This window comes from Hypomesus nipponensis, chromosome 28 (genome assembly GCF_054491055.1).
Source record: "Hypomesus nipponensis isolate SF chromosome 28, ASM5449105v1, whole genome shotgun sequence".
NCBI classification, from domain to species: Eukaryota; Metazoa; Chordata; class Actinopteri; order Osmeriformes; family Osmeridae; genus Hypomesus; species Hypomesus nipponensis.
In genome coordinates this window covers 12,330,782-12,343,408 of record NC_140388.1, presented here as the reverse complement: position 1 = coordinate 12,343,408, position 12,627 = coordinate 12,330,782, and the positions used below count along the sequence as shown (strand labels likewise).

Sequence of the window (12,627 nt, the reverse complement as noted above, 5' to 3'; positions counted from 1 at the left end):
TTTCCAATACAATTTTTGTAGATATAGTTATCCTCACTTAACACACACTTTTTAGGATAATTTGAAACTAAATTATTAGATGTTTGAGCTATGTGTTGTTGAATTAATACTAATTAGGCTTCTCTGTGTTATTTGTGTGTAGCCTACTTGGAATCTGTAGTCTATATAATAAAGTCTTTGATAGCCAAATTACAGATTCAATTATTATTTAACGTTTATTTGGTCAAATCTGCTACACACAGTTGTGCCTATTCTTTGAATGGGAAAAATAAATGCATAATTGATTTTGGAAACAACAATAACAAAATATATATATTGAGCTATTTCAATAAAAGAGGTTATTGACCTTTGATCCACAGTTTCATCCGTAGGCCTATTGACCTGAATTCTGTTAGTAGTGCTACTAAAGCTGGAGGTTTTGAACCCACTGATACGCACTCCATTAAGCCACCGCTTCCAGTGGGTCCTACTCCTCCCACTCCAACCTGTCATCACCCTCTTCACCACAATCTTTTCTCCCTCTGAGCTTTGCCAGTTTTTTTCAAAGTTTCTTCTACCAACGGCGGACTGACTTTAGATAGTCCGCCAACCATGCCCTGCCAAGACTCAACGGCCCCGGTGGGTAACTCGTGCGCCCAGGGCCCCTCGAATGCCAGCTATAACACAAACAACGCGCCGGTGCCAGTCATCACTCAAACGGACTCCAGGGACAAATGGAGCAAAAAGATGGATTTCCTCTTATCTGTCATTGGATTCGCAGTAGACTTGGGAAACGTTTGGAGATTTCCATATATTTGTTATCAAAACGGAGGAGGTAAGAGTTTTAGACGCAGTTGGCTATTTAAAATACATTTTGCTAATTTATTCTGGACGATTTTATATCATGTTTAAATGACATTCGTTATGCGTTATTGGTAAATCGTTTTCAAATATATAATTTAAAACGATACTGTAAAAACGATGTCTCTATGCGTGTTGATTTTAATTAAACTGTATATATTCAACAATGTGCGCGCGTTATTGTGAAGACCACAGGGACCTGTCCACGGTTTTTGATTGTAGGCTATACTTTTCCCTACGCGAGAGCCTAAGACTCAGAACTTAAAATGTCATGTCCGTTTCTTTCGTCAAAATGAGAAGAAACGGTATTTCAAAGTAGCTTAGTATTTGAGACAATTCAGTGTAGGCATATCATCTGCTCATGGAATTGAGTAAATTCAATTTGTTATAATCAGATGGAACTATAAGCCAAGGTTGTATGTTGAATAACAAAAAGTAAAAAAAAATATCTCAAACGGAATCTTCTGTGTCCTTATCAAAATGGTGTAGCTTTTGTGATACGTTCACTGCATAACTGTAATCACTTGTTGCACAGGCCTACACTATAATACTCATTAATCTGACACAGTTTATCCCCGAAAAAACATTAAATCGCTTCCAATTATTCACAACGTCAATTGAAACAATTCGTCTTATACACTTATAGCATCTTGTCAATCAAAAACTCAATGATGTAAACTAAAGCCTCAAGCACCTAGAAATAGGGCAACGTTTCAGAATCAGTATAACGCCATCCACCAAATGGTTGACCGTTGCTGTGCCTACACTTTATAATGTATGCAGCCTTTTACACCATGTTACAGTTATTATAAAGCAGATGTGGTCTACCTTCATGACCTCCAACACTTCCTCTGGTGTGTAGGTGCATTTCTCATCCCTTACATTCTGATGGCCATCTTTGGAGGGGTGCCACTATTTTACATGGAGCTGGCGATGGGCCAGTTCCACAGGACAGGAGCTATATCCATATGGAAGCACATCTGCCCCATTTTCAAAGGTACTCTGCTCACCACCAGGTTAAAGGTTACACCCAGGGCTATGCCCTGCATGGTCCACTTGTTACATATACACAGTCATCAGTACACTCCTAGATAGAATAAGTTATGAGGATTTCTTTCAGAGAAGTAGTAAAAAAATAGAACTTTAAAAACTCATATTGACTTCTGGTAAAAATAAAATACAAATAAAAATATTTATGAAATGGTTCTTGCTAGAATTGTGTACCTGCGTTAGTTTTCATAAAGTTCACCCACTTCTTTCCTGAAGCATAAAGGAAAACACTGACAAAGTAACAAACCCATCGCTTGACAGCTCAAACGTGTATAGCTAGACGCCTGATGTTGGCCTCCCACAGTTAGCGTGTCTTCCTGTGTCCAGGCATTGGGTTTGCCATCTGCATCATCGCTCTCTACGTGTCCTTCTACTACAACACTATCATCGCCTGGGCTCTGTTCTATTTCTACTCCTCCTTCGCCAGCACGCTACCCTGGACCAACTGCGACAACGTGTGGAACACAGAGAACTGCACCAACTACTTTGGGAAAGACAACGTCACCTGGAATAACTACTCCAGGTCTCCAGCGGAAGAGTTTTACACGTAAGTGCATGTAAGTGGCAGGGAAGGAGGACGATGGGATTGATTTAAGCGAGGCCTTACAAAGATTGTGATCATGTTTCAGGGTCCCCTCTCCCCTCCCTCCCCCCTTCCCAGCTTACAGTCATCGTGTGTTTGCTTGTGGTTGTGATGCTTCACCATCTCAGGAGGAACGTTCTAGAGATCCACAAGTCTCCGGGGCTCCACAACGTGGGGAGCGTCCGTTGGCAGCTGATGCTCTGCCTCTTCCTGATCTTCACCATCGTGTACTTCAGCCTGTGGAAAGGAGTGAAGACATCAGGCAAGGTACAGGGAAGCCAGCTGGAGTCACACGCTGCATGGCTGACCAACTCACAAGGACGTGACATCAGGTTCCCTGAGATCTCACAGCCTTTTCGATGACCTCCACCCCCCTTCCCCTCCTCTCCTCCCTCCTCCCCCACCCCCCTCTTCCTCAAGGTGGTATGGGTGACGGCCACCCTGCCCTACGTAGTCCTCTTCATCCTGCTGATCCGGGGAGCCACGCTGCCGGGCGCCTGGAGAGGGGTGGTGTTCTACCTCAAGCCCAAGTGGGAGAAGCTTCTGGAGACAAGTGTGAGTCTCCCCCCCCCCCACCCACACACACACACACACACACACAGGATCTTTCTTACCCTGAGGACGGCCTCAGAGCTGATGGAGGTGGAGGGAGGAGGGAGGTGTCTTGAGGTGGCCTCAGATGGATGTGCTCAGTGTGTACCTCAGATGGATGTGCTCAGAGCTTACCTCAGATGGATGTGCTCAGAGCTTACCTCAGATGGATGTGCTCAGAGCTTACCTCAGATGGATGTGCTCAGAGCTTACCTCAGATGGATGTGCTCAGAGCTTACCTCAGATGGATGTGCTCAGAGCTTACCTCAGGGCTCTCCTCTCTGCAGGGCTGAGTGTGAGGTCTGAGTCTGAGGACAGGCTTTGCTTCAAGGGAATATGGATGAGATGAGATGCATAAATAAGCCACAGAACAGGATAATGCGACGCATAATTGGTTTCATTTTTTTTCTTTAACAAAGCCCCCTTCGTTCTCTCACTCTTGCACTCATGCACACTCCCTCTCTCTCTCTCTCTGTCTCTCTCTCTCAAAAGCATGTCCCCCTCTTCAGATCTCTCCAGGTACAGCTGTTTGGAAAATGGGTTCCTATGAGGCTCTCAGTACCTTTTTCAGCCTGACAACTGTTACGGCAGAACGGCCAAATATGGAAATTAAAGAACTACATGTTTTCTCTCAACAACCTTTTATTATTGCGTAAAGTGCATAAAGTGCACTAGTGAAGGATACACTATAGGTAATTATGTTAAAAGCAAAATGATTTAACATTTAGACCAATTTGATAAATCTACTCAGGTAAGCCTTATTTAGGATTCTTTATTCCTAAGCAGAATGTGGGGGGGAATGTGAACCAGCAACCTCTTGATCTACAGTCAAACACTAACCACTGAACTATACCTGTCCCCGGTTTACCATTGTTAATCTTGTATTCAGCTCCTTCATAAAGCTCTCAACCCCCAGGGGACATTGTTAGGGTCTATAACAGTGGTCTTCTGTCCACTGTCCTGTCCAGGGCCCAATGCCCTGCATACAGGATTTAAGATGTTTCTCTGCTCCAGCACACTTGATTCAGATGAATGGCTCCTTCGTAAGGCTTCTGCAGAGCTTGAAAACAACCCATTGGTTGAGAATGTGAAGAGTTGTGCTTGTGAGGTCAGTTGTTCCCTCTGTGTTCTGCAGGTGTGGGTGGATGCTGCCGCTCAGATATTCTTTTCTCTGGGACCAGGATTTGGAGTCCTACTGGCGCTCTCCAGCTACAACCCTTTCACCAACAACTGCTACCGGTAAGAACACTCTGGGGTCAATCCAGGGGTCACGGCGAGGTCGCGACGGGGGGGGTCGACGGTTCAGCAGGGAGGAAGGGAGCATGTTAGGATGTTTGTGATCTCAGTTTGAACTCTCTCTGGGTCGAGGCCTTGCCGATGTGCACGTCTACAATCTCTTAAGCCAGCCTGTCTCAACCCTTTTACCTCGCCCTCTCCCGTGAGTCCAGCAGCTAAATCAGCTGGATTAGCTGTGTATGCGTCAAGTGAATGGTTGAGACGGATGCCCTTCAAAAAAATACAAAATATATAATAAGAATCGTCTTTCAGACAATGTGATTAGAACAGGGAGTGGTTGATGGGGGAATCGGCGACGAGTTATCCTGAAGAAGAAATCGAATTGTGAACCCCTTGTAATAAGGCAGTGGAGTGTGCGTGGGTAACGCGATTAGCGCGGCACAGTGGAACGTGAGGAAGTGGAGCCTGTCTGAGATGTGAATCACACAGCGACACTGAACCCAGACACACTGCTGGGGGAGGGCAGGGTCGTGTTTTTAAGGAGGTTGGAGGCTCTTTCTAGAAGGGTAGAACTGTACCACAAGAGAGGAAGGGAACCGCTGTTGGTTGGGTGTTAATATTCCAGTCCAGATCTTATGTTGTATCACGTGTAGTGGCTGTTCTGTTATTGTCACTACCCCAGCAAGAGAAGAGGTTTTTCTATTTCTTTCAAATATTTTTTAGGCCAGCTTGTGGGAAAGGGAGAAATAGATGATAGACATATATAAAATACATGCGGATAAAGATGCAAACAGATTCTTGATTTCTGATTGTTCCTCAAACTCATCAAACTCTTTGCACCAAACCCTAACTGTGGACAGCGATGCCATCGTGACCAGTCTGGTGAACTGCCTGACCAGCTTCGTGTCTGGGTTCGTGATCTTCACAGTGCTCGGCTACATGGCTGAGATGAGGAAGGTGGAGGTGGAGGATGTGGCAAGGGACAAAGGTGGGTCTCTGAACCCTGTTTAGTTGTAAATGAATGAGATTTCAACGTACTGTTCTTGTTGAACATGTGACTCTGACCCCCTGAAATACTGTTAGAACTTCTGCACTTCCGATCTGTGTCTCCCTCCAGGTCCCAGCTTGCTGTTCATCACGTACCCAGAAGCCATCGCCAACATGATGGGCTCGACGTTCTTCGCCATCATCTTCTTTGTGATGATGATCACCCTCGGGCTGGACAGCACGGTACGAAAGAAACCCTTGGTGGTATTTATTTTGGTCATTTTTGTTGACGTGAAATCTTCTCCTCAGGGCCGGCCCAAGCCTTAAGCAAAATTGATTTGGGGGCCCCTCGGCATCGCTTATCGTTGCAAAAAAAAAAAAGAATATATACATTTTTACATAATACATTAAACTGTAATTTCATTTGCTCTTTGGGGCTCTCTGGTAGCCACAGGGGCCCTAAGCAGCCGCTTAGTTCGCTTATGCCTTGGGCCTGCCCTGCTTCTCCTGCTTGGTGGTGTAGCAGTTCTTGAGCTCATGTCTCCGTGAATGTTTTCTCAGTTCGGAGGTCTGGAGGCCATCATCACGGCCGTGCTGGATGAATACCCAGGGTACCTCTCCCACAGGCGGGAGCTGTTCGTCCTCGTCCTGGTGATCGTCTGTTTCCTCGGCTCCCTCAGCACCCTCACCAACGTAGGTGGCCACACCTACCGCTAAGCATTCATATAAATAATGGTTGTGTCGATGTGTGTTCACGGGTCGAGTCACATTTTGTCCCTCGGTGTTCGGCAGGGCGGGGCGTACGTGGTCAAGCTTCTGGAGGAGTTTGGCGTGGGCTCCTCCATCATAGCTGTTGTTTTCCTTGAAGTTATCGCCGTCTCATGGTTCTACGGTGAGCGGTGGCTGGATCGCACCCCACCTGGGGCCTGTCCGTAAAGCGAGTTTATCGAATAAGCCAGGCCGAATATAATCATTTTGATGGAACAACAATGAACCTCCCTGTTTTTAAAAATGTATTTTTGACTACTGGAGCATCTTGTGGTAAATGTGAGTTTTTGTCTTCACATCAGGGATCCAGAGGTTCAGTAACGACATCCAAGCCATGCTGGGATATGCTCCCGGACTGTTCTGGAAGGTCTGCTGGGTAGCCATCAGTCCAGCCTTTCTTGCGGTAAGGAGAACCGTGTGGACGTCTGTTTTTAAATCCTTCTCAAGACCTGTTTTTATTATTTGGCTTTTAACACAATTGCCTTTCGTTGTCTTGGTTTGTTTCTTTAACTTTTTCGTGGGTGTTATGTTGTGTTGTAGCCTACAGCAGTTTGGGCAGCGGTTGTTGTTTTTAAATGTGCTTTATAAATCAACTTGACTTAACACTGTCGTGAACAGGAACATGGTGCTACACAGGGAACTATGGAAACAGGTTTTGTACAGACCAGGGACAATATCACAAAATAGCAGGCTCTGTGCCTCTTTTAAGTTCAGTATTACATTCATTTCTTTCTCTCCTGGCCTCATCCCAGCATCATCTTGATCCTGAAAATGTCAATTCCATTACTAAATATAAACGTCACATAATCTAATATCCCTGACTATCTACTGTACATCTCCAGTAGATTCAATTGGCCTTTCCCCATCTCCTCCAGGTGACATTTTCACACATCTCATCTCCTTTTATGAGAAAGGTGCTGCCGTCATCTACCCCGATGGGTCGTAGTTATTAAAGAAAAAAAAAGAGAGTAAATACAGTTAGGTATTGAAATAGCTTTTACCTTGTCAAAAGGGCCATCCACAAATGCAGCTTTTCTCCCTCTGTTGAATGGAAAGATTGAAAAATTCAGAATATAAGTTGAGTTGGCATGACATGGGTGTCACAGTGTGGTAGTAGGGGCCCCAGTGGGGGTCAAAAATGGAACTGAAGTTATTATTTATTTATATGAAGTATTACTTATTTGACGGTGAGTGAGTGTTCTGTTTCTTCTCAGTATATCATAGTGAGCTCCCTGTTGAAGACTCCTCCCCTGACGCTGTTCGACTACAAGTACCCCGACTGGAGCATCTCAGTAGGGTACGTGATCGGAGCCTCCTCCTTCATGTGGATCCCCATCTACATGGTCTACAAGCTGGTGTGGACACCCGGATCCCTCAAGCAGGTCAGACCAACAGACACATTACATTCATTCATTTAGCAGATACTCTTATCCAGAGCGACTTACAGTAAGTACAGGGACATTTCCCCCGAATCAAGTAGGGTGAAGTGCCTTGCCCAAGGACACAATGTCAACCTGGAATTGAACCGACAACCTGCTTATTAATGCCCGATTCCCTAACTGCTCAGCCACCTGACCCCTTAGAAGCAATCGATGAAATAACTTCACATGGAAGGGTGTAGGCTAAACGGGCGGACAACAATGTTCCCCAGGCAGCGAGCGAGTTAGCGACACCTGTATCAGGTAACTGTTGTGTCGACGTGAACGTGCTAAACTTCCTTGTTGTTCCCTGCAGCGCCTGGCGGTGTGCCTGCGTCCTGAGAGGACTGTTCCAGACATCCACACAGACAACCTCAACATGACGCCCATCCCGTAGACACAGCCCCCGCCGCCACCGGCCAGGCCAGGCGCGTGATGTCACTTCCTGTTCCTGAAGAGGACCGCGCTCTGACAACACAGACCAACACCCCTGGGACCTAGCACATGCTAAGCAGGCAGCTCGATGGGTACAACACACACCAATTAGTATTAAGAGGAAATATGATAAATGCGTTCCCAATTCCAAATGTAATAGTCTTTAGGTAAGCTGTATTATCTCTAGGTTGGTTTGGTGTTCGTCGTCAGTCATGTCAGGCGATGTGCACAGATGACTTCAGCATTCACACACGTGACTGAGGACTGAACTTCCAGCAGCCTGTACTGTACCAAGATTCTAGGGACACTTTGCAATCCAATCGCTCCTTTCCTAAACCAGATAAACCAGCTGAAGTACTTACATGACAATATACTTGATTACCATGCCAAGGAATTACTGTAGGTGTTCTATCATTCAACAACAAAAATGCTCATACGTGATTCTATATGTTGTACACCTGACAAACAACAGCCAGGACTGTTTCTTTCAATTTTATTGATAAATATAGGGAAAGGGAAAACCCGATCAGTGCATTTATAGCCAATATCAATGTGATTTGTTACGTGTGAGAAGTAAAACAAATGTGATATATTAATGGTTCATATCTTTCTATTTCAACTCATTTTTATTAATTTTTTTCATTTTAAAGTGTGACGATTACCTCAAAATAGCAGTGTTAATATAAGACTAAAAACACTGCTAAGGAGAAATCAGTGTGAGAGAACACTGGATACGATCTCTCAGTATCCCTTGTTCTTTATGCTTTATTTACATCAGGAATGAGTATCTCTGTAAGAAGATTAATCCTAAATGAAACAAGCCAACTACATGAAGTGTTATGTTACATATTCCCAAGTGTTTGTTGTTGAGACAAACAACTTACAGTGTTTTTTTTTTGCCTTAAATATGCCTATATATTCTAGATATGTAAAAGACATGTATAATCTGTATTGATTTTGTGCCTCTCCAGACAAACATAAAACTTTTTTTTAGTTTTCTTTATAAATGAAGACTGTTTTTTTGTGCAGATAAAATACCCAGGCCCATATCATAGCCAGCCAGAGATTTGACATATTTTCATGTATTTACTATTTTGAATTGTCTATAAGAAATGTAATGAGAAGTTTATTTCTAAATATATTTTGAATGTCTTGTGATTCCTTTCCACCTCTTGATTCATTTGATCCTGTAGTACTGTTTGGATGTGTCAGAACTGTTCTCCACTTGTGCAGTCCTGAGCAGGAAACAAACGCTATAAAGACGTACAACATAACCATCCTGTCTGTTACCTAAGATGGTTAATCAACAAATCCAAGTCTAGATTTCAAGACAAAAGCCACATCACATTGTATTTTTCATGGGTTAATGATGTTCCTGAAACATGTTGATTGACTGAAATATCGACACAATAAACACAAGGGGAAGAAACGTTTGCAGGCTGGATTTTTGTCACCGTTCACCCGGCCTCTCATGTCATTGTTGGGGCGCTCCTGATGCAGTCACCTCAATGAGAGATTTTAATTAACAGGCTGATTTGCAACATCCAGAATCCATCAACATACAAGGGAATAGAAGTGTCCAGCTTCAAATGCTTTTAATGAAATGTTTTATTAAACAGAACGGCAAGCCCCCCCTCCCAGGCCACAGCTACTGACTGATATCCACGCAGACCTGGACCGCAAGGCTCGATTGTGTTAAGGGGCACTGGTATGAGAACTGGAGAATATAAATGGGTACATAATTCCTCATTTGGGTAATATCCACCGAGGTGGGAGGAAGGTTGATCAAAGCCCTTTTGTGTGAGCTACCGCAGCAAAGCCGTCGCCACACACGGACGACACATGAAAGGGAGGGAACGGCTCAATGGGAGTTTCTTTTCACCGTCAGTTGAGAACGGCGCGGCAAACTTAACGGTCTGTGGCAGACACAGATACCGAATGACTGCAAGGACTGCAGATCCGAGACTCCAACCTAAATGTAGGTTTATCATCTTGAACTCCGGTGTGGACTCTGTAAGCGCATGTTCCAAAGATAGAAGGGTAACAACATTAAAAGGCAGCAACAGACTTCTGAAAACTGATGAAGCCCTTGGCATGTGCCTAGTGTGTCTCCTGTGAAAAAGATAATTTAGAGCCAGGGAAGCTCAGGCCATCTCTAAATGAACCATCTCAAAAGAGAACATTATGTGTAATTGTTGCAGCTATCCAGGCCTTGCAGTGTAGGCTACAACAGAGATTAGTCTTAAAGAGATATCCTGGTCTAACACCGAACCATTCAGGCCAGCAACAACAGAGGTCTGCACACAGAACAGCTAGCTACAGAGTAACACTGTACATCAATATTATTATGTCGCCTATTGTACAGATTCCTTTTCACAGTGATCTAGGGACCCAGGAAGCTTGCAATTTCATTTCCAACCAGAGCCACTCTCGAGCCCGTTTCTGCTTAGTGGCTCATTAAGAGTAGAGAAGTGTTTGTAATGATGCATGTGCTTTCAACAGATGGTGATAAGGAAAGGCCACGGAACAGTCATGCACAGTAATGATGTAAGAATCTAACCCCAAGGATCTTGACCTTTATAAATACACCTCATTCCTCTTTGACATTTAGGAAGATTATGTGATGAGAGAAGCCAACACTTGCATTATCAACAGTTTGAAAATGGATTTCGTGCTTATTTGTTTTATTTGATAAATTGTATTAGGCCTACACTTTGTTGCCTACCTGTAGGCTATTCATTGTTGGCAGGTACCTAAAAATCGATTTCGCGTATTGTGTGCAAAGACTCTGACCACATACGGACATACAGCAACTTAAATGTCAAAACACAAAAGCGTGACTTGTTTTCGATCAAAAGAGCAAATAAAAACATCCACAATTACATTTTAATCACTTTGTCAACAACTTACCCTGGCGACTCTAGGACCCAGGAACACCATCTTGGAACGGTCCGCCTTGATATCCATCATCATCGTCACTGCCCTTCCCTGCTTGAAAGAATTCCGAAATCATGCTTAACAGCCGACTAATTTTAAATTGGTATGTTCTATTAGGCGGTGCATGTGTAAACGGGCAAGTGCTTGACACAAAACTGAACGAAAGAGCATATGTGATCCTCCTGAAACAGAATGTAGGTAAGGTTTTACACGGATCGGTAGCCAATAGGCTAACCAAGGCCCTCGTTGATTTACGGCGAGGAGCACACCTGACAATTCTACTGATGTTGTCCTTGTTCATCAGTATCTAAATGTCTTTAGACTGTAAACGACATAGGCCGTCTGAAGTGGGTAGCCTACATTGTATTGGGATATAAAGGAAGAGTGAGACAGCGTAAATGGCTAATTTGCTCATTAATGTTTCTTGCAGTTCTACTCGTGAGTGTCTTCTCTATCCTGTTGGTGGTCATCATCCTGATGGCGGTATGCGTTTACAAGCCATTGAATCGACGATGAGAAACAGCTGAGTTTGGTCTCAATCAAGAGTACTTCAGTCCTGGGGACTTAATTGCCTTGTTCTTCCACTAAGGTCTCGCAACTAGTCAGGGAGATCCACGCATAAACGAAACACCCGAAAGACATGAAATGCTTAGAAGTCTTGACCCTTTTAAATGGCAGTTCTGACGGTTATTTTCTTGTAGATGAAAGCTTGTCTATCAGCGATTATAGAACATTTTACAATACAATTAGTTTAGTTCAAGTTACCAATACTGTAGTTTTAACATTTTCGTCATTGTTTTACATGTTTTTTAACATTTGTGATATTATTAATTTTTTTAATGCATCATAGATTTATTAAATTATTGTTTACCGTGAGAAAACATTGATGATGTGAATGATTAAAACCCCAAATGGTAATATTTTCTCTTTCTGTGTTATAACCGTTTTAAGTTCATGTTTAACATCTGGAAGTTATTAACAGATGTTGTTTTTTGAAGATAACACCCAAGTCCAAGAAAATTACTATTATAATACATAACATGAATGATTTGAGTTGCCTTTATACAGATTGAGTAGTTATGGCAGCCCATTTTAGGCGTTTGTTACCTCATTTCACCCCTTGTTGTCCTGTTTGGTCACCTTACAAACAGAGAGCTTCGCATTAGCACTTTTGAAGCGACCACTAGTGCATAAAGCTTGTGATCGTTCTCACATTGATTAGGAAGAAAAAATAGGAACCGGTTCCTCTAATCCACAGCCATGGAAACAAAGTGCTTTACTGGAACAGCTCTTCTACTGAGGTAGTGTCTGAAAACGGAAAGACATCCAGACTCACCTGTCGACGAATAAGCGTACTAATCACTGACTCAGTACATTGCCCCTTTCCGGCCACCTTGTAATTGTCAAGTCATTACTTGAATATCTTAAAGATGACATTGGTTCGTAGATGTATGGCTTTGGACTGCTACTTAACTCAGCAGTGTTCTAATCACAACATTTGGAAACTTGGTTCTATTTTTTTGTGCCGTCACACTTATAAATATGATCCAAAACATACAACCACCTGTCAAGTTCTGGTTGTTAAGCAAAATAATCTGAGGCAGCTACCGTAGTCCTCAGGGCCCACTGTTTAGCTTGTATGAGATGTTTCTCTGCTGGTTCAAACACAAGGGAACTTGAGAAAGACCTATTCATATGAATCAAGTGTGTTGGAGCAGGGACAGTGGGCCCTAAATCCAACTGATCCAAGGCACACACTGGGGAATTCACAATATACACATC

At 43.4% G+C, this 12,627-nt stretch overlaps 1 protein-coding gene and 1 long non-coding RNA gene across 3 annotated transcripts; one reads left to right on the top strand and one right to left on the bottom strand.

Moving 5' to 3' along the window:
* Window positions 1-591: 591 nt before the first annotated feature.
* On the top strand, window positions 592-7,870 carry slc6a4b (solute carrier family 6 member 4b). The gene is made up of 13 exons (XM_084694471.1): window positions 592-814; window positions 1,703-1,837; window positions 2,218-2,437; window positions 2,602-2,740; window positions 2,894-3,028; window positions 4,200-4,303; window positions 5,161-5,288; window positions 5,418-5,530; window positions 5,849-5,980; window positions 6,080-6,179; window positions 6,358-6,458; window positions 7,270-7,437; window positions 7,790-7,870. Exons 1-13 carry the CDS (start codon window positions 592-594, stop codon window positions 7,868-7,870), a joined length of 1,779 nt encoding a protein of 592 aa, XP_084550597.1.
* Window positions 6,742-11,366, bottom strand: LOC146220101 (uncharacterized). 2 transcript variants are annotated; one of them, XR_014751007.1, is made up of 4 exons: window positions 11,115-11,366; window positions 10,819-10,896; window positions 7,057-7,096; window positions 6,742-6,820 (listed from the first exon to the last, which is right to left on the bottom strand). It is a non-coding gene; the product is annotated as an uncharacterized LOC146220101 (long non-coding RNA). The 2 variants fall into 2 exon arrangements; XR_014751006.1 differs by lacking the exon at window positions 11,115-11,366 and having other exon boundaries at window positions 10,819-11,050.
* Between the last annotated feature and the right edge of the window lie 1,261 nt (window positions 11,367-12,627).